General features: G+C 51.2%; 1 protein-coding gene across 4 annotated transcripts in view; it reads right to left on the reverse strand.

The window, feature by feature from the left end:
• ASAP2 (ArfGAP with SH3 domain, ankyrin repeat and PH domain 2) overlaps positions 1-19,769 on the reverse strand; it is a 171,365-nt gene that overhangs the window by 103,465 nt on the left and 48,131 nt on the right. For all 4 annotated transcript variants that reach the window (XM_042933708.1, XM_042933707.1, XM_042933706.1 and 1 more), the window contains exon 2: positions 5,759-5,831. In XM_042933708.1, coding sequence (XP_042789642.1) covers positions 5,759-5,831 — 73 coding nt within the window. The remainder of the gene's footprint in view (positions 1-5,758; positions 5,832-19,769) is intronic.

Below are 19,769 nucleotides of genomic sequence, written 5' to 3' on the forward strand. Positions count from 1 at the left end.
TCTTCCTCAGCAAGCAGTTGCCTTAGGACATTAAGCACTCCAAGGATCTGGAACTGGGAACTACCTGCCCCCAGAGGCAGAAGGAGTGCACACTCACATTGCTCCTGAGCGACCGTGGTCGCCCACGGCTAATCCTATCCAGAATGCGCCCCACTGATCTCTGATGTCTACTGCTATCCTTACTCACACCCCTCTACCAAAAATATTCAAGAGAATGTATTACTAAAAGCAGTTCTAGAGAAGAGTTTTCCAAAATGCTGTGAACAGTGTCAGCAGCATCACAGGAAAAGGCATAGGGTTTCCTCAGGTGACTTTTTTGAAGCAGGACAACACTGCCCTGAAATAAAGACTTCAGGATCAGTACTCTGACTTCAAAATAATTCAGACTCATGGCCTTATCATAACTCAAGCTTGGCATGATCTATTAGATGGGTAAAAAAGATCACAGAAATAGGAGGTCCCCCAAGGTCAGGCTAACAGCCTGCTGTGTGGCACCTCTGGAAGGACACAGGTTGGGTGCCCAGAGTACAATGTTAAAATTCCAGAACCAACTTCTCAACTTGCTCACGCCTCAGTTTCCTCTAATAAAGTGGCAAAATGTCACTTCGAGCAGACAGAAGAGAATGTGCAAAGGGAAGAAGGCACAAATACTGGCATGCTGGGGGAAACTCAAGCTATTCCAAAGACAGGCACAGAGAAGGGACCCCTGGACAGGTGGCCTGGGGCCAGGGGGGCCGGGGGGGGGGGGCAGGGGCTCGGTCTGCATCTGGTGTTCTGCTGTGCTTAACTAAGTGGAGGCTTATGTTGGATTGAGGAAGGGAGTCAGTGGCAATTTCATAAGCAAGCAAATCTGGAAAAGGTTAGGACATCTCCTCTCACAATCCACATTAGCATGTTAAAATCTTCAGCTAGTCCTGCCGGAGTAGACACCTGCTTACCTGTGCTTTTACCCCAATTTCCCTAAGATTCTAGAGCCCATGAAGGCCTCCCTCATCTCTCCCAGGCTCTGCAACTCCCCTTCACAAACATCAAAGTGGATAATGTGAAAACACCGCAGAGTTCTGAGCAGAGAAGTGGCATCACTAGGCTCTATTTTTTTTTTAACTTTTGTTTTTAATGTTTATTCATTTTTTTGAGAGAGAGAGAGACTGAGCGTGAGTGGGGGAAGAGCAGATAGAGAGGGAGACACAGAATCCGAAGAGGCTCCAGGCTCTGAGCTGTCAGCACCAAGCCTGACACGGGGCTCGAACTCACAGACCGTGAGATCATGACCTGAGCCGAAGTCGGACACTTAACTGACTGAGCCACCCGGAGGCCCCCACTAGGCTCTATTTTAGAAAATGACTCTGGGGCAGGTAAAGGAAGGGGGTTTGTGGCCCACGCTCAACAACAGAGGTGAGAAAGGCAGGTGAGACATGAGTGTTACTAAATTCATACAGTCTTGCTTCCTGACACCAATGTGTTTACGCCTTCTCCCTCTATGCTTGTTTAAAGCTACAAGGCACAGCACTGGGCCGGCCTATGGGGACACGCATGTCCTTCTCAGGACTGGTGGCAGTCACACGGCCAACGTCTGCACGAGAAGCGCAGCGCTCCATTTTTATTTCTGATCAGAACAGCCTTCTCGACATACGACTTTAAAATCACTTTTGAACCTGATCAGATTATAAAATACCTTTTTGAACTAGCCTTAAATCATAAACTCAAAAGCCCAAGTGAGCGCAGTAAAAAAGCAAAAACTCTCTTGAGATACTGTTTGAGATCTGTTGTTTGTCAACAGAGCTAAGCAACCATCTTTGAGCGATTTCTTGAAATCCTGAAGACAGTTGGTCAGCGTGCCAGACCCACTGAGGACGTGTGGCTGCCTCCAAGCAGAGCAGCCTACCGAGCACAGTCCTGTGTTCTTGGAACAAGCGAAGTTCCACGGAGCATCCTGGGAAGACGCTGAGCCCTCTGAACTCAGACTGCTCGTTCGCAAAATGAGAACAGTTTGTAAAGACCAGCATAATGTATAGAAAGCACAAGGTTTGTAGTAAGTGTTCCAAAACATACAAATGATCATTATTCCTCCCCGTTCCCCGACTTTGTCCAGGAAGAGTTAAAGGCAGGTGACCAGTTTGGATAGTCAGACATTTGTTTCAGTAAAGCTCGGTGTGGAGTTAAGTGAAGAGTTTTAGGCTCTTTGTTATTTCCTTTTAAATAGAAACTAATTTCCTACGTATGTTTACTTCCAGTTACATGTTAGCCAATGATAGTTCGAATTCCACTTCTTTCTTGCATAAAATCAGCAGTTGTCAGGTAGCCAATCAATGTTTACGCAAAGGCAAGCTAAAGATGGTGGCTTCTGTCTTTGCTTTGTTTTTTATACGCCGCAGAGGACCCAAGCACACCTGGACGAGGCCTTCCACTGTGGCACTGATGACCCTCTGGGCCAGCTAATTCATTGTTGGGAACCGTCCTGTGCGCTGTAGGACCTTCAGCAGCATCCCTGGCCTCTACCGTAAGGTGCCAACGGCACGCGCACGAGGCCCCCACACGTGCGCACACGCACCTCTCGGGTGTTCATACCAAACGGGGGGTGCAAGACCACCCTGGCTGAGGACCACCGATCTGCATCCTAACCCAACTGGATTATCTCAGAGCCAAGGAAACCAGGGCTGCAAAGTGCTAAGCGAGCTGCCCCAGGGCACAACGGCGAGGGCCACAAAGTCCAGGTCCAAAAAGCTTTCGAATTCAGTCAGGACAAGCTCGGTCACAAACCACTTAAGTCCCTCCCACCTCTTCTTTGCTTTCTTGAATTTCTTTCACATCCATTTGGAATTTAGCCATAAACAACTTAATACCTGTCTAATCATTTTAACATCAATACATTACAATATATGAAATATGGAAAGTGAAAGGAGGAAAAATATCTATAAAGTCAAAATGCTAAAGCAATCATTTTTTAGCACATTTCCCCCAAATATTTTTTATATATATACATGCACAGGGACATACGTACACACATACATACCATATACACTGTAGGTACATATACATGTGTGTATAATCTGTTTCCCTTAGAATTTCAGTGGACTCTCTCAATCTGAGATCTTAAATCTTTCTTTAGTTCTGAGAATTTTTCAGCTATTACTTTTTCAAAAATTTCCTTTTATTTTTCTTATTTATTTTTCAAAGAGAGAGAGAGAGAGAGAGAGAGAGAGAGAGAGAGAGAACGTGCACACACAAGTAGGGAAGGGGTAGAGAGAGAGGAGGACAGAGGATCTGAAGCAGGCTCTGAGCTGCCAGCACAGAGCCCAAAGGGGGGCTGGAACCCATAAATCACAAGATCACGACCTGAGCCAAAGTCAGATGCCCAACCACTGAGCCACCCAGGTGTCCCCACTTTTCCATTTTCTCTTCCCTCTTCTGGAAGTCCTTTTGGGTGGATGCTGATAGTGACCCCTCTGAATCTATTTTCTGTGGCTCCTGAGTTTTACTTTACAGCGTCCATCCCTTAAGCTCATGTTCCGGCAACAGGGGGCCTCACAGACCACCCTCCCCCTTTCCTATGTGTACAGCCTGCTAAATATTTAGCAAATTTTAGTTTTTATTTCAACAATTACATGTTTTTCTACTTCCAAGCCTTCTGCTGGTTCTTTTTCACTAGTACCTTTTCTGTTTCAGTAACTTAATAACCTCCTTTGCCTTTCTAAGGGTGTTAATCATATACTCCTATTTTAAAGTCCTGTTCTAATTTAGTTTCCTCAAGTGTGAGCTCTTCAGTTTCTTGACTGGGGGCCTGTCAAATGTTAGGCTATTCTTAATAGCATTTTTGAGCACGTAGGAGTGTCTCATTTTGATGAAGTTTAATTTATCGATTTTTTTCTTTGAAGCCATATTGCCTTCTGTGTTCTATCCAAGGAGCCTTGCCCACCCCATGTTGTAAAGATGTTCTCCTACGTGTTCTTTAAGCAACTTTTAGTTTTAGTTTTCACAGGTGAATCTATCATCCACTTTGAATTACTGTTTGTGTAGGGTAGAAGAGAGGGCTGTACTTCATTTGTTCTGATGGAAAGATCCAGATGCTCAAGCACCACGTGCTAGAAACACCTTCATTTCCCCAGGGGACTTCCTTGGCAACATGCTGACAAGCAGAAATATCTCAATAAGGGTCTACTTCCAGGCTTTTTTTTTTTTCCTTAAGATTTTATTTTTAAGTAATCTCTACAACCAACATGAGGCCTGAACCCACAACCTCGAGATCAAGGGTCACACGCTCTACAGACTGACCCGGCCAGGCACCCCTACACTTTGTCTTTTGTTCCACTGATCTCTTTGTTGGCCCCCCCATCAGCAACACTGTCTAGATCACGACTATCTCACAAGACTTGAAGTCAGATGGTTGAAATTCTCCAACTTGTTTTTGTACCCTGATTGCTTGGCATTTTCTGGGTCCTGTGTGTGTTTCCACATAAAGTTTAGAATCAGCTTGTCAATTTCTCCTGCAGGAATTTTGATTAGGATTGTGCTGCATCTTGAGATCAATTTGGGGAGAAAAGACAAAGTAACTATATCGAGTCCTCCAACCCAGGTATATCATACACCTCTCCCGTTTATCTGGGTCTTTGATTCGGTTTTGTAGTTTTCAACATAGTTCTTGCCTGTCTTTTGTGAAATCTGTTCCTAAACGTCCTTGGCAATTCTTGACTGCAATATCATCTTTGCAGCTGAGGCTCCCTACTGGCCTCTTCTCAATCTTGGCTTGCACTGCCCTCCCTGAGGGAGGCGAAAGCAGTTACTGGAGCTGGTGCTCACAATGGCCGGACGTGAGTGGGGGCAGGCTTGGGTGCAAGAGGCACTTCCAGACCCTTCTGTGCCCCTCCTTCCTCTTAGCCCTCTGGCATTCCCTGTCCTCCTACTCTATTCACTACTGTCGTAAAGGGAAACACCACGAGGGGGAAGGGGACGATGTAGGGCTATCCATGGGCTGACTGCTTCTGTAGGTGCAGACCCTGGGCCCCCTCACCCCCTCCTCCCAGGCCACCAGCCGTGGACAAAGGCAGTGTTTCTGCCCCACTTAGCACTGGTGTGCTCGCCCACAGGCCAGCCGTGCTGTCTGCCATCCATCACCTCGCTCAGCCTCTCTGGGAGCCCTCACAACCCCCAGTCCTCCAAGGCTGCCACTTGCTTATTTCTGGGGGAAACCACATTGTCACTTAACGACTTAAAAAAATTATTTTCGGGGCACCTGGGTGGCTCAGCCGGTTAAGCATCTGACTCTTGATCTCAGCTCAGGTCATGAACTCACGGTTCAAGAAAAGTTTTAGTCCCGATCAGACGTTACTTGGAGCAGTTGATTGTGCTTTTACGTTAACGGTATCCAAAACAAGAAGGCCGAGGACTGGAGAAGAGCAACGGAGGGGCCGCGCTGACATGAGTAACACACAGACCACACAACGGAGGCTGGAATGAGGCCGGCGCTCCTGCTGACCAGTCAGACAAAGTTGGTTCATGCAGGACGGAAAACCCAGCTGCACTTCAGGGAACAGGAGGCAGCGCAGGAGATGGTTGGGGGTGGAAGGTGAACCACCAGGCCAGATCTGACAATTTACAGAACAAAACACACTCCTAAAAGCTAAATATCCCAAATCAACTTGATAATGCACACGCCTAGAGGAAAAGTTTGGTTTCATCAATGGTGATCACCATCATGGCACCAGTACCGCTAACGTGAGGATTTGCACAAGGAAACCGCTAGGAAAGGATGTGTACTCACCCAGCCCAGAGATATTTATTGCTTTCACGGATTTCTTCATTTTGTAAAGAACCATCCGGTCCACGTCCAAAGCCTAAAACATAGAGAAGTAGATTAATTAAAACGTGTTTGAGCTCAGATCACGACTATCAGAGAATGGCCTTGTGAGAGTCACTCTGGAGGCCCCCGCGGAACTGTTTCCGTGGCACAAAGCCCCAGCGTGCGGCTCAGCGTGAAGACGGAGTCATCCCCATACGAGTTAAGAGTTAACCCGGACCAACTCCACTCCCACCAAGCCTCAATCCTCCCTGTGAACAAGCAAGGCTCGGGAGCCTGCCAGGGGCTCCTTCCGGACACAGGCCAAGGACAGGGAGCAGGGGGAGGAGCGACGGGGGGCGGGGAGGCAGATCTGTCACAAGTGTGTCCCCACCCTGGCAAGACCGCCAACGCGCAGGCCAGACCGCCCCCCCACTCAGAGGCAGCGCGGTCTGGTGGGAGGCAAACCCACTCTGGATTTGGAAAGACCCAGACAGGAATTTGTTTGGGGTTGGAAGGCATGTTCTGCCTAGCCCTTTTCTAGCCTAGATTTCTCTTCCAGAACCAGGGATAACAATTCCTACTTCGCCGGGTTGAATGATTAATTAGACACACCTACAGTCTTTAATATTCCTCTATGACGCTCCATTTGCTATCACACCTTAACAGACCAACCACTACACGGCGGTAGCATGCGGCCCTCATGACACCTAGCACGTAGTAAGTGCTCACGGAATACCTGCTCAGTGACTGACCAAATCAGGAGTCTGAATTACAGCTCTACTTTCACAAAAGGCACGGGCGTCAGATTTCCCTTTAACCCAACTGAACACCCCAGAAGAGCAACGTGTCACTTTCAGTGGTGACAGGCGGAAGAGAGCATCTGTAACCTGGGATGGTGACACCCATCACGCAGGCTACCGTAAAGAAACTAAGAACTCCAGAGCGAGTGCTGAGCCCCAAATCTGGTATGCACTCAATGACGTTATTAGTACTCATCGTGAGATTTCATCACAAAACCCTGCAACAGACTGTCATCAGAAACAGAGCACACGGCCTCAGAGCAACAGCACAGTCCTTCCCTGCCAGGCTTCCCGAATCACCTTCCACATCAACATCCTAAGTCCTATTCAAAAGCGACAAGGACTGTTTTAGCAGAGGCTAAGAACAGATGTGATTGGTGCTGACAATTATTAAATAGAAAAATGATCACCAGGCAGCAGACAGTTGACAGAGTGGTTACAATAAAAGAGAAACTGTATTTTAGTTTTTAAATGTTTGATTTATTTGGGGGGTGGGAGAGAACAGTGTGAGCAGGGGAGGGGCAGAGAGAGAGGAAGACACAGAATCCGAAGCGGGCTCCAGGCTCTGAGCTGTCAGCACACAGCCCGATGCGGGGCTCGAACTCACGAACTGTGAGATCATGACCTGAGCTGAAGTCGGACGCTCAACCGACTGAGCCACCCAGGCGCCCCGAGAAGTTGTATTTTAAAAAGCATTATTTTCTGACATACTGGAGGAAGAGGTAGGCATGAACGGCCACAAAGATGTCGAAATTTCTCGTAGAGAGCTAGCTCTTACTTTCCTAGGTCATCTCTCATCCGTTCCAGACCTTCCCTTGAGATGTGAAAAGGGATTTGGAAAAAGTACATAACCAGTGAACTCTCTCCCGAAGACTCATCACTTTCTACTCCCCAGTCTGCCACCCAGCAGGCAGGGCCCTCCAGCGTGCGCACCGACCTGCTGGGTTCTACCAGGGGCCGCAAGAAGATGGGACGGATCTGCTCAGGGCTGTGTCAGAAACACTGGCTCCCGAAGCTTTATCGACCGCATGTCAGAGAGTACGACAGTTCGGTGCACTCATCACAGCTGTGGAAGGTCCCAACCCCCACGTGAAGGGCCATGACTGAAAAACACATGCGATCTAATCGACATCTACTCCAGCACTTGGAGAGAATTCGGTCGGGAATCGCCACTGCACTCAAATAATTAAGCCTGCTCCTCCTCCTGAAGCTTCCCACAGACAGAAGGTAGCCCCCCAGCCCGGTTAGCCTACACGGTAACAGAAGTCAGCCAATAATCTCATGAAGCCCTTTCTGCGGGCTGGGAGGAGGAGTGAACGGAGAAAACACAGGAGAGAAGCGTGGAACACGAGTCCAAGGGGCCACTCCCAGCCCACGACGCTGGCGCTGTTTCCGCACGTCCCCAGAATGAGGCCTCAACTCCGTAGCAGCTTTAAAACCTCCTCACGATCTGGCCCCCATTACTTCTCCAGCGTCGTCTCTGGACCCCTGCCCCAAGCGCACCGGAAGTTCCGTCCCAACGAACTCCTGCAGCCCCTCCCAACCTTCTTCCTCCTCTTTATTTCTAACACCGTGTGCTCTTCCCTGCCTCCTCTTGACCCCTTAGTTTTACCCCGGCTTTGCGAGTTGACTTGGAGGCAGGTCCTCCTCCTGAAAGCCTCCTCAGACAGGTTAGGTACTCACCCAGACTTTCCCCGTAACCCTGTGCTTACTCAATAGTTCGCCTGATGAAATTTAGTGAGGACCTACTATGTGCTAAGTACTAAGCGAGGTGTCCCAGACACAACAGGTGAGCAAAACGGCCACGCCCGTGCCTGCATGGAGTTCCCGATGTAGCAGGATAATGCCCTAGAGAAACACAAAGCCAGAAGCCCAGGACTCTCACGTAACGGCTTTTCCATTTGTGCCGCTCACCTCAAGACCCACGCTTCCTAGCCAATGTACCTACAACACCCGCGTGTCCACTGAGCCTGGAAATACGGCCAGCGCCACACAGTCAAATGATAGTATTTTGGACACGTTAGGTTAAAGAAGATATTAATACGATTAATTTTACGTCTCTTGTTACCTTTTTCAGAGATCTCCCGTAAGGGCAGGACGCTCTCCGCTCTGTCCCCAGTGCCCAGCACAAAGCTGACACGGGACGGGACTCAGAGAGCAGCTCCGTCCGTGACCGTGAGACCAGAAAGGCAGGCAGGGACACAGAGGCTGGCAAGGGTATCCGGCTGAGCCTGCAGACAGCGGGCAGCTACCAAAGGTTCTCAGGCAGGGGAGAATGGAGAGCTGTACTTGAAGGTCACTCAAGCCACAGTGGGAACAATGGATCCGAGCAGGCAGGAAGCAGACTCAGGGAACGTATACCCAACAAGGAAGGGCCCGGCTGGGACCCATGATTAGGAAGCCATATGGGACTGGTACAGGGCGGCAGACATTCTGGAAAAGTCAGTGTGTGCCCAGGGAGATCTATTTGGCCTCCTCAACAGAGTTTAGCTCTCCAGGCTCTGGCACTCCCACAAAGGACAGAACAATCTTCTGTCCACAGGGCTTTTGCTCAATTGTGCCGAGAAAACTGTGGACCAGACTAGCCCTATACACCTCAGTGCGGAAGGCCGACCGCAGATGAGATAGGCTTCATAACACTGCTCAACGCTGGCAAGTTTCCTCCCACGTCGTCCTGTGGGGCACACCCCTCCCTGATCTTTTCCTGCATAAAAGTCTTGTAAAAATAGGCCACCATATGGAATATTCTACCTCTGTTATTAAAGGGGATGTGCTGTTTCCTGAACTCAGGGGAAGAGTGGATAAACGGTAACCGCTGCTTTTCTGCAGTCTGTTAAGAAGAGCCTGGAAAGAAAGGTAAGGTAGGCGGAGAGGTAATTTTAAATTAAAACTGCAAGAGGGAAAAGCAATTACCTCCCCACTCAAAACCACACCCTTCATTACGGAGCATATTTACAGATAATTAAGATTAAGCTTGGGCAGGAGAAGTCGGAATGATTAAGACTGAGTGCTAGAAATAGTCTTCCGTCAATTATAAATAAAAACAGCACTGGAAACCTGAAACAACAAAATAGCAAAACTGGAGAGCCTCAAGGAACCGAAGCTGTCCACCAATCGGGCTGAGATCCCTAACGGCGGCGCTGCCCCACACCCGCCCTCCCCAAAACTACCCGAGCTAAAGAGGAGGAAAAAGAACGGCCACCTTGGTCAGAATGTGTGTGGAAACACTATAAACACAGGCAAAAGCTGAACAGCCACTACGGACCTAGGCGGGGCCGGCACAACAGCTAACGTCTGGCCAAACCCCATTAATCCTGAGGGCCTCCACTGCAGCTGACCCTCAGTTTATAAAACAAGTTTCACAGGGTAAATTTATCACATAAACAAGACTGTAGAGATGTGTCTCAAGATATTTTAGAGGAAAATAAACAACGGTTTCCAACCATTCTAAAAGCGCCTCCTTTGATCCCTTGGACCCTTGCATGAAGGGCCAGGGTTCTGGTTCATTCCTGCGAGCAGCTCCCCGTGGTCTCCGCGGCTCGTCCACCGACGCCGGCTCCCGGGAGGGTGCAGGGGGCGTGAGGGGAGCCCTCCCAGGAGGGGACACGACACCGTTCACTCCTTTCCTTCTTCACACCTGTGCTGTCCAACAGGGCAGCCGCACAGGAATATGGAAGATAAACTACAATTTAGTCAAGTAAAAAATCCAGCTCCTGTCTCGCCACCTTTCTCCGGAGCCGTAGCCACATACGACATACCGACCGGGTCTAAACACGCAGCCCCTGTTTGCTCTTCCTCTGTTCCTGCAGACCCCTCCGTGCGCCATCCCCTAACGCTCCGGAGCCCCTGGCTTCATCGAGGGGGGCCTCTCCCTCCTTCCCCCATGGGCAGCGCACAGATGTGACCGTGTGACAGCTCTTCTCCCTCTGGAGGGCTGAGGTAGTGTCTGTCCCCAGAGCCTACAGGGAAGTCCATCCTGGCTCAGAGGCACCTACGTCCTGATGCTGGATGGTGGAGGCCAAGTCCACGGTCTGTCTGAGGAGATGAGCCTGGGGCAGGGGGGGCACCTACCGGGGGGCCGGTTTTTGCGCGGCCACGTGCTAAGGATCTGCACAGGTGAATGTTTCCGCTCGACAGGACAACGAGGTGGAGGGGAACACTAGCTTTGAATCCCAAGGAAGAAATCTCCCCCGACAGAATTCCCCTCTTCTGATTAAGAGACGAGCGTTACCAAAGGGTTATACTCCAGAGATACGATATTTTGAACTTTGTTAATAACAAACTTGTGGAAATTTATTTTCCCTCTTATTATGTAAGCACCTATATGAGACCCTCACTTTTGCCTCTAGGCCTGCAAAGCCTAAAATGTTCACTGCCTGGCCCTTCACGAACTCCGCCAACCCCCGGCCCAGGAGATTCACACAGAGGTTTCTCCAATCTTATCGGCCACCCCAGTCTCCTCTTGGCACGGGACCAGTTTGGCCCCCCAGTTCTCAATTCGAGCCAGCAATGGTGGAGAGCAGCCGGCTTCATCCTGGGAACCCAAAGATGCTGCCACGGGGGAGGAAAGGCCGGGAGACCACGGTCTGGGCCGCCGGGGAGGCATGTTCTACTCTGCTGTCCCGTCATATCTCCCTCGTTCCTTTCGGGAAAGGCTGACCTGAGGGGAAATGACACTTTCGAAAGACACAGACCCAATAAGAAAACAAAGCGACACCCAGATCTGTGCCCCCAAGGACAGCTTTGCCAAGGAAGACTCACGCGGACATCTAGATGGCAGCTTCGTCTCCTCTCCCGCTTGACATTACTTTTGAAGTAACACAGGACACTAATGACAGTGTCAGATATTTCCAGAAGCCTTCTGGGAAGCGCAGCAATGCACTGTGGCCTGCAGGCTCGGTGTAGAGCCAGAGCGATAATGGATCTACCTCCTCCCGGGAATACAGCAGAGGCCTGGGGAACAGCAGGTGTCACGAAGAATTAGGATCAAGTAAATACGAAGCTAAATCAAGCTGCGTGAGGCACGTACACATCAGGGCACACCAGAAGGTCACGCTTGGTATTCTCTAACGCAACTGGGGTTACTCAGAGTATACACACATCTGCACCACAAGGCGAGGATGGTCGTGACCCTCTTCGAAAGAGCCGAAAACGGGACAAACCCACATACCCGGTGACGGTAAAACGCGTGAACCGCTGCAGGGAGACGGACAAACATTACCCACCCAGAACATAAACGAATTTTGCAACAATGTTGTACAAAAGAAGCAAGTTGCAAAAGTATGCAGGCGGTATACGACCGTAAAAGTGGAAAGTAGGAAAAACTCGATGATGTTGTTCCTGTTTAGGAACGTAAGTGTTGCTGATACAACTGCAAACGGAAGCGAGGAGAGATGTTGATGGCCCAGATGGGCCGGCGGCTCCTCGGAGGGTGCTGACGGGAAGGCAGGCGAGCGCTCCTGGAACGCTGACGGGGGCCAGGGGTCAGGGAGGGACAGGTGATGGCTGGATGGGTGTTTGCTCATAACCAGCCTATAAATTATATCTCCGTGTGTGTGTAGGCATACTAATCTGAATAAAAGTAAATTTAAAGCCTTCTCGATGGAAAAGAAATTAAAATCAACTAGAGTCTGGGGGAAGAGCCAGAAAGGCTGCCAAAATGACAATGCCTCACAGGGCACTTTATTAGCTCAGCATTTTGGTCACGCACAACGAGTGAAAGGAACCTAGAGATCGGTCCCCTCGTCCCCTTTCTGAGCCATCTGAGAGCAGACAGCACAAGTTGGTAAGCTGGAGACAGAGGTGCACAAGAACCCAGGTCAGCCAACTCCTAAAGCAGGCCACCCTTGAGGACCAGCAACCAGAAAAGACAGACTTCTTTCACTTTTCTCCAACACGTTGTGTTTACTCCTCAGAACGTCTCAGATTCTGTGCCTAGTGCCAGCACCAGGGCGGGCAGCCAGGTGAGCATTGATTCAGAGGACAGCCAGCCCCCTCACCCAACTGCCAACTGCACCTTGACCATGTCTTCAATCGCAGGTACTTGCAATAGATGCGTCCAAACCTGGGGGGCTGTCATCAGGGAGAGGGGTACCACCACGCCCGGCCCGTGTACATGTGGCTGATCCTGACCCACGTGGGTATATGTGGCACTAAGAACCAAAAAAACCACAATAAAGTGGCTTCCAAAGATCGAAATGCGACAGACCTTTCTCAAAATTCCATCTTGGGAGGTAGGAAAGTACAAGGTAATTTATTGAACCAACTGAGCCTGCGAGCCTGCGCACACACACTCAATTGTAAGCAAGAGATAAACTTTATAAACTAGAGAGGATAAGCAAGTGTCGCATTGTATACACAAACTGCGTATATAAAGATACAGGAAACAAATAATCTTTGTTGTCTCAGGGAAAGTTGGGGGACTTTTCGGATTTTTCTACTTTTAAACATATCATCAACACGAGTACGTTATACTTGAAAAAATTTTTAAAAGGCACTTCAATATCCTACACGGCTATCTTCTTCAGTTGTTTTCACATCAAATAGGATTTAACTCTGAGCACAAAAAAATGCGTCAAGAAAACTGATGAAACAATAAAGAAAAATACTCAAAATTGTGTCTTTCCATACACAAATATATACACAGAACAATATCCTGGAAGACACATGAATCCATCCCAATGGTTACTGAGGAGACAGAAAAGACAGTGAAGGCAGGCTCATTTTTTGGTACTGTTTGAAATATGTTTATGCAGGACTTGTGTGGTTAGAAAGATATAATGGAAAATAAACAGCTCTCTGAAATAGAAAAAGGAATGTCACTAACCCAACCTGACTGGCTGAGACGGTGTGGCCCCAAGCTCTCTGATTACGGCCATCAGTGGCCATCAGAGGCTGGACCCCAGGAAGCTAAGAACTCATAAAACATGAAAGTCATTGAAGGTCCCGGGACAGATAAAAGATATAAATACAAATCAAAAGAACAAAGGCACGGTGGGGGGGGGGGGCGGGCACGATGGTTTGAAACACAAAACAGAACTGGAGTCTCCAAGCTGCTCCCCGCCATGGCAGCTGAGGGCATCACTGCCCTCCCTGGTCTTCCAGAAAGTACGCTTGCCAGACGGGGCAAAGGGCTTCACCAAAGCAGTTTCTCTCCTTCTGTCCCCGTCCAATTGCAGAAATACGTCCCCATGTCCTCCCTCCTTTCCACACAAGTTACGTCTACAAAGATGTTCTCAGCAGGACTTTGAAAGAGAACACAATAGGAAAGAGCCCCAAATGCCCAACCAAGGAGAGTAACTGCACAGACTACTGGGCATTCACACGATTACATTCTAGACAGTCGTCACCATGACTGAAGTGGATCGTGTTGCGCACAGACTATGTGACAATGCCGTGTTAACAAAGGAGAGCCTCAAGCCGGTAAAGTTGGAAGAGCCAAGTACCCACAGGCCCTCCCATGAACCCCATCACTGGAGACGTCAGCCGGGAACTCAGGCTTTGACTAGATCACTCTTCTAGAGAGGCAGAAACAGATGACAATGAATTCCAGCTTTATAAAAATGCTTTACATCCTGATTTCCTACTTCGGGGGAAAGAGCTTCTAGGAGATCTGGGGGAGTTGACAAGAGAAAGGAGAATTTTGGCAAGCCAGCTACAACACCCCAGCAGCCAAGAAAGGCAGTCCTCGTCTCGGAGGCCCTGGTGCCCCTTTCCCAGAGGAGGGTCTGGGCTGAAGTCCCGGGCACCTCAACAAACACGGCATCCCTCAGTTCTGCTCCCCTGGATGGACTGAAGAGCCCAGATGCAAGCAGGAAATGGGCCATCTCTGGGGAACAATGACAAACAGAATAGGGGCCATCATACCAGAAGATGTCTGGTATGCAGGGCTAAGGCCGCTGCACAGGGCCAGGCGGTGGGGGCCTGGTGATATGGAAGCAGCAGGAGAGGCTGGGAAGGTGACCTTCAGTTGGGGCTGAGGTCAGCCTTCCACATCTGTCCCAGTTCCAGAAGACAATGTAATCGCAGGCCAGGCTGATTTCCCCAGGAAACAGGGTTAAGGCCACGTGACCTCCACTTCAGTGACATAAACAGGAGAGAGGGGACGTGAGCGAGCGGTTTTCTCTGGGCCCCACATGCAGCCAGGGGGTGCTAAGTAGGACTCTGCTTCCGGGGCGCAGGGGGTCTGCCCGCAAACCAGCGTTCACACTCACTCTACGGGTTCTGCCCCCAGCCTCATGGCTTTTAGCATACTGGCTCCTCTGTGCCAACTGGGCCCCTGACGGGCGGGGGGGGGGGGTCTTTCTGCTGTCAGCCGGCTGCTACATTTGTGTCTCATGAATTCTTTCCAAAAGTACATCTTGTAACTGAAACTAGACTTCAGGTAACACACGCATCGAAAAGGGGAAAAACCGAATTCCATTCAGGCCTCCTCATTCCCTTTTACCACCGACATCCCAACTCCACAACGTCGCCTCCGGGGAGACACCAAAAAGGGAAGAAGCCAGGAGAAGGTGCTCTCAGTTCTGGTCTCTCAGTGCTGGATCCTATGGAATAGCGTAGTGGTTGAAAGTCACTGGTTTTTTTCACCAAACAGACAAAATTCTAAACTGGACTCTACATATCAACAGCATGACCTCAGGAGAATGACTTCCCCTCACCGACCTCGGTTGTTTTCCTCCGTAACTTGGGAATAAGGTTTGCTTCGCAGGAGAAATCATCGGCGGGTTCGGTATCTGTGCACTGTAGGCGCTCCGCCACGGTGAGCTTTCGTTAGTGCCCCCTGGGTCTCCAAGGGGTCAGATCCACACTATGCCAAACAAGGGGGCCGTTCAGGAACACCATCTCCCCAGGACGGGGGCAATCGCTAGGATAAATATTTTCGGGTCTGATAATGGTTATGGTAACAAGGGAAAAAAAAAAAAAAAAAAAAAAAAGAAGAAGAAGAAAAATACCTGTGTAGCTCATGCCAACCTTTCACTTCCGGTAATAAGTTTTTTCCCCCATCAACGTTTAAATTCTTCCAAACACTCCCTGGTGTGTTTCCAACTCCCCAAAGGGGTGACACGGGCAAAGGCAGGGCCACACAGCAAGTGACACAGCGGGGTGCTCTGGGCCAGCTTAGTGGAGGGGGTCACTTGTCCCCTCTGGGCTTTCACACACAGGGTCAAATGGGGCAGAGTGGGCACAGGGGAAGCTGATAAGACGCCTGGTGTCAGCCCGTGCCCCGCTCCCCCACCCGGCAGAATCCTGGGGAACCCCGCTTTCCAAGCAAAGCCTCCAGGCAGGCTTCCCCTCTCACACCTGTGTCAGTGCAGCACAGGCCACCCTCTGTGCCCCCTCCCCCCACAAATGGCCACACCAAGGTGCGGGAGCAGGACTGGGTGGCCCACAGGCTCCGGGCGTGTTCCCAGAAGCAAAGTTACTCAGGTAGAGTTGGCGGCCCTGGGTAGAAAGGCCAGCAGCAGACAAGCTACGTAGACATCTATAGTCCCAAGAGTCACAAAGCACCTGACATTCCACAGAGCACTTTCTTTTAAGTTTATTGATTTACCGCGTGTGTGAGAGTGAGTGAGACGGGCAGAGAGGGAGGGAGGGAGAGAATTCCAAGCAGGCTCCGCGCTATCAGCCCAGGTCCAACACAGGGCTCGATCCTACGAACCGTGAGATCATAACCTGAGCCAAAATCATGAGTCGGACGCTCAACCAGCTGAGTCACCCCGGGGCCCCTCCACAGAGCACTTGAAGCATCCACGACTTTACACGATATTCACAGCGTCTTGTGAAAGCACTGCCAATTTCCCCAATTTAAAGTAGAAGAAACTGACTCAAAGAGTTGGACTTGCCCTAAGTCATTTATTTGGCCTTGAACTAAAGAGTTCAAACTGGGAGAGTTCCGGCACACTGAGAGGCAAGCTTCCAGGACTATGTGGTCCCCGTGTTGCCCTCCCTCTAGTTTATGGCCGCTTGGCTTCCAGGGCCGGGAAGAGCGCATGGGACGCTCCAGGGACTTGTGCTGCTACCTGCTGTCAGGTCTGGGCAAAACAATCCCCCTCGTCCGCCTCTGCCTCAGGCTTCCCTTACGCCCTTCGCCCAGCCCAGGGCCAGAACCACCTGGCACTGCTCATCCTTACCAGGGATGCCACCCACTCCCACTCACCGAGAAAGGCGTCTCCCGGGCCGTGTGACCGCCCCGCTCCTGCCACCCCAGCTGCGCCGCATCTGACCTTCACCGGGAGCTCAGGCGAGGCCCCCCTAGACCGCCTGACGTAAGCAATTCTGGGGTTCCAGAACCTTCCCACGGGCCTGAGCGCCGGGGAGTGGACAGAAGGCAGGTGATGGTGCGACGCCGCCATTGGCCCATGTCCAGGTTGCACAATCCATCCTTGGGGCCGGCTTTAAGGGGAAGATTCAATGACCACCGTCCCGAGCCTTGCCGTGTCTTGATCCTCCACGTCTCAGTTCCTGTTTCCCATCCCAGAGACCCGGCCCCGCTGCCCTACGATGGAATGGGAAGTAGGGACGAGGAGGGAAACCCAGAATGAGGAAGGGAGAAGGAAGGAACGGCCAGGCGTGTTCAGGCCCCAAATGGCCTGCCACCTCCAAAGCCAGCCTCTAAATGCGGCAGAGATGGTTTCTGGAAAGAAAGGAGGGGGGGCATGCAAATGAGCCTGACGTGCTAACCAGAACCGTTCCCCTTCCCGTACTCTGGCACAAAGACGCCACAGTGCCCTCCCTCTGTCCACGGCTCTCTGCCCCCAAGTCTGTCATCTCCAGAACTATCCTCTTGTTCTGTCATCCAAGAAGTGCAGTGACGGGCAAGAGGCAACATGAGCGGGAACCACCAGGCGTTGTTTCTTGCAGCCCACTTCACCCTTCCGACCCAGGTTTATCGTGAGAGCCACTGGTACAATAAAGGGCCCGTGGGCTCAGGGGACACAGACTGAGCTGGAGTTCCCACATCCCCACACACAGATTCCTTATCTCCTGGGCCTCGGTTTCCATATCCCTAAAACAGGGAAATAACATCCATTTGATATGGCTGTTGTGATGATTATTTGCTACGCATGAGCACAGCGCCGGCCACTGGAAAGCATCTGGGTTAATGTGAGGGAGGTCCCCTCCCACCACCCCAACGGACGGCACAGCAGACCAATCAGGTCATCCGGTCAGTGACCGGCTCTAGGGCAGGACGGGACCACCGTGGACCTGGGTCTTGCTCTAGCTCTCCTCCAGCTTCACCCCTCTCCACGCATGGTAAGGTCAGAGGGCATTACCCCCTCCTACTGCACCGCGGATACCCAGCACCCCACCACCCCCTGTGCCAGCAGCCTGAGTCTGTGTGGGTCTTTTCCCCAAACTTTTCCCAGATGGGTTTAACCCCAGACCCAAAGGGTAGCTGTCTGTGGGGAGAGGGTGGACAGAGCTTGGACAGGAGGTAGCCCCACACAGGTGTGAGAGGGTGACGCCTGCCCAGAGGCCTTGCTTTAGAAGTGGGGTTCCCCATACCAAGGAGTCTACAGGGTGGGGGAGCAGGGACAGGTTGACACCAGGTGTGTGTCTGCTCCCCCTGACCTAGAACTGGGGTTCCCTCCTCTGCTCCGTTTGACCCTAGGACTACGCAGAACCCTTGAGGGCCCAGGTGCGAGAGCTGAGAAGGTATGCAGAAGGTTGGCATCAGCACCCACTCCTGGCTGCAAACGTGGCAGGGCTACCTGGTCAGTACACGCATCAAGCATCAGCACTCATTTGAAGAAAAGATGCCTCTGCTAAGGACACAGACACAATACTGGATCCCGCAGCCTACAGGAAGGACAGGAATCCACAAAATGGTGCTGTGTCCCGACAGGCACGCAAGCCGCGGAGCAGGAAGGGCTGAGAGCCAATGGGGAGCAGCGTGGGGGCAGAGATAAAGGCCCCCCAGAGATGCAGATGGTCTTGTCCTTTCTATGAGCGTCTTCAGACAGCACGCACTCACCTAGGAAGCAGGAGTAAAAGACAGGACAGAGATTTGGGCAAGGCTGGGTGAGGAGGGGCCCGGAGAGCATGACCAGCTGGCAGCAAGGCCATGTGACAGGGCCAGACGAGGCGGTGGGGGCAAGGCCAGAAGTAGGGGGAAGAGGGGCCAAAGGCAGGGCAGGGTCCCTGTCACTGAGGGGCAGTAGGAGGACAGGACACGCAGCAAAAGGCACAAATGGCTCTTGGCTGAGGCAGCTCAGGACCTTCTTGGGCTTCTGTGGGTCGTTAGAGGCTGTTTATTTTCAGTATTTGGGGATGTGAGCATTTCTCCCCAAGGGAGGGCTTCAGACCATTAGTTTTACTTTGTCTGGTCTCCACCCAAAGAAAAGAAAATTCAAAACCCCAGCTAATAAAACAAGAGGGAAGGCAAGGGCAGGGGTTCCCTGGGCCGCCACACTGAGAGGAAGAGGCCGCCCTCCCACCTACAAGCCTCAAGTGGGGAGGACCGACCCCGGGGTCACGGTCGTCATGCTCCCTCCCCACGGAGACACTGGCCTGCACAGGACACAAGGCCCCGATGCGCTTCCCGGGGAACCCCACAATGCTGAGTCCTAAAAGCAGGCGCTGCACGTAATGGTGCTGCTGAAGGACACAAGAGGGACAGAGATAAAGACGTAAGATGCACAAGTAAAGGGGCACCTGGGTGGCTCAGTCGGTTAAGCATCTGTTAATTTCAGCTCAGGTCATGATCTCACGGTTCCTGAGACTGAAGCCCGAATCAGGCTCTGTACCAACAGCATGGAGCCTACTTCGGATTCTCTCCCTCTCTCTCTCTCTCTCTCTCTCTCTCTCTCTCTCTCTGCCCCTCCCCTGCTCACACATGCGTGTGTGCACATCTGCTGTCTCTCTCTCTCAAAATAAATAAATAGACATTTAAAAAAAGAAGATGTACGGGTAACGATAGCCCAGGCTTCTCAGGCCAGAGTGCCCTCTGCCTTGAGGCTAACATGCAGGGTATTCACCACCCTACACACAGATAACTTACTACTCATCCCAAAAGCGGGGGACACTGCAACAGCCCAGAGAAGAGAAGCCGGCGGGTCTGGTTCTGTTGCCACAAGCTACGTGGCCCCGGAGCGCAGAAAGCTTCCATTTATTAGTGACAGGGAAGGCTGGACTGTGCGAGAGGAGGGCCTGCGTGTGGTGGGGGAGGAAAAGGCCAGGAGCTGTGGACA

The sequence above is a fragment of the Panthera leo genome, chromosome A3, assembly GCF_018350215.1.
Source record: "Panthera leo isolate Ple1 chromosome A3, P.leo_Ple1_pat1.1, whole genome shotgun sequence".
In the NCBI taxonomy this organism is placed as follows: Eukaryota; Metazoa; Chordata; class Mammalia; order Carnivora; family Felidae; genus Panthera; species Panthera leo.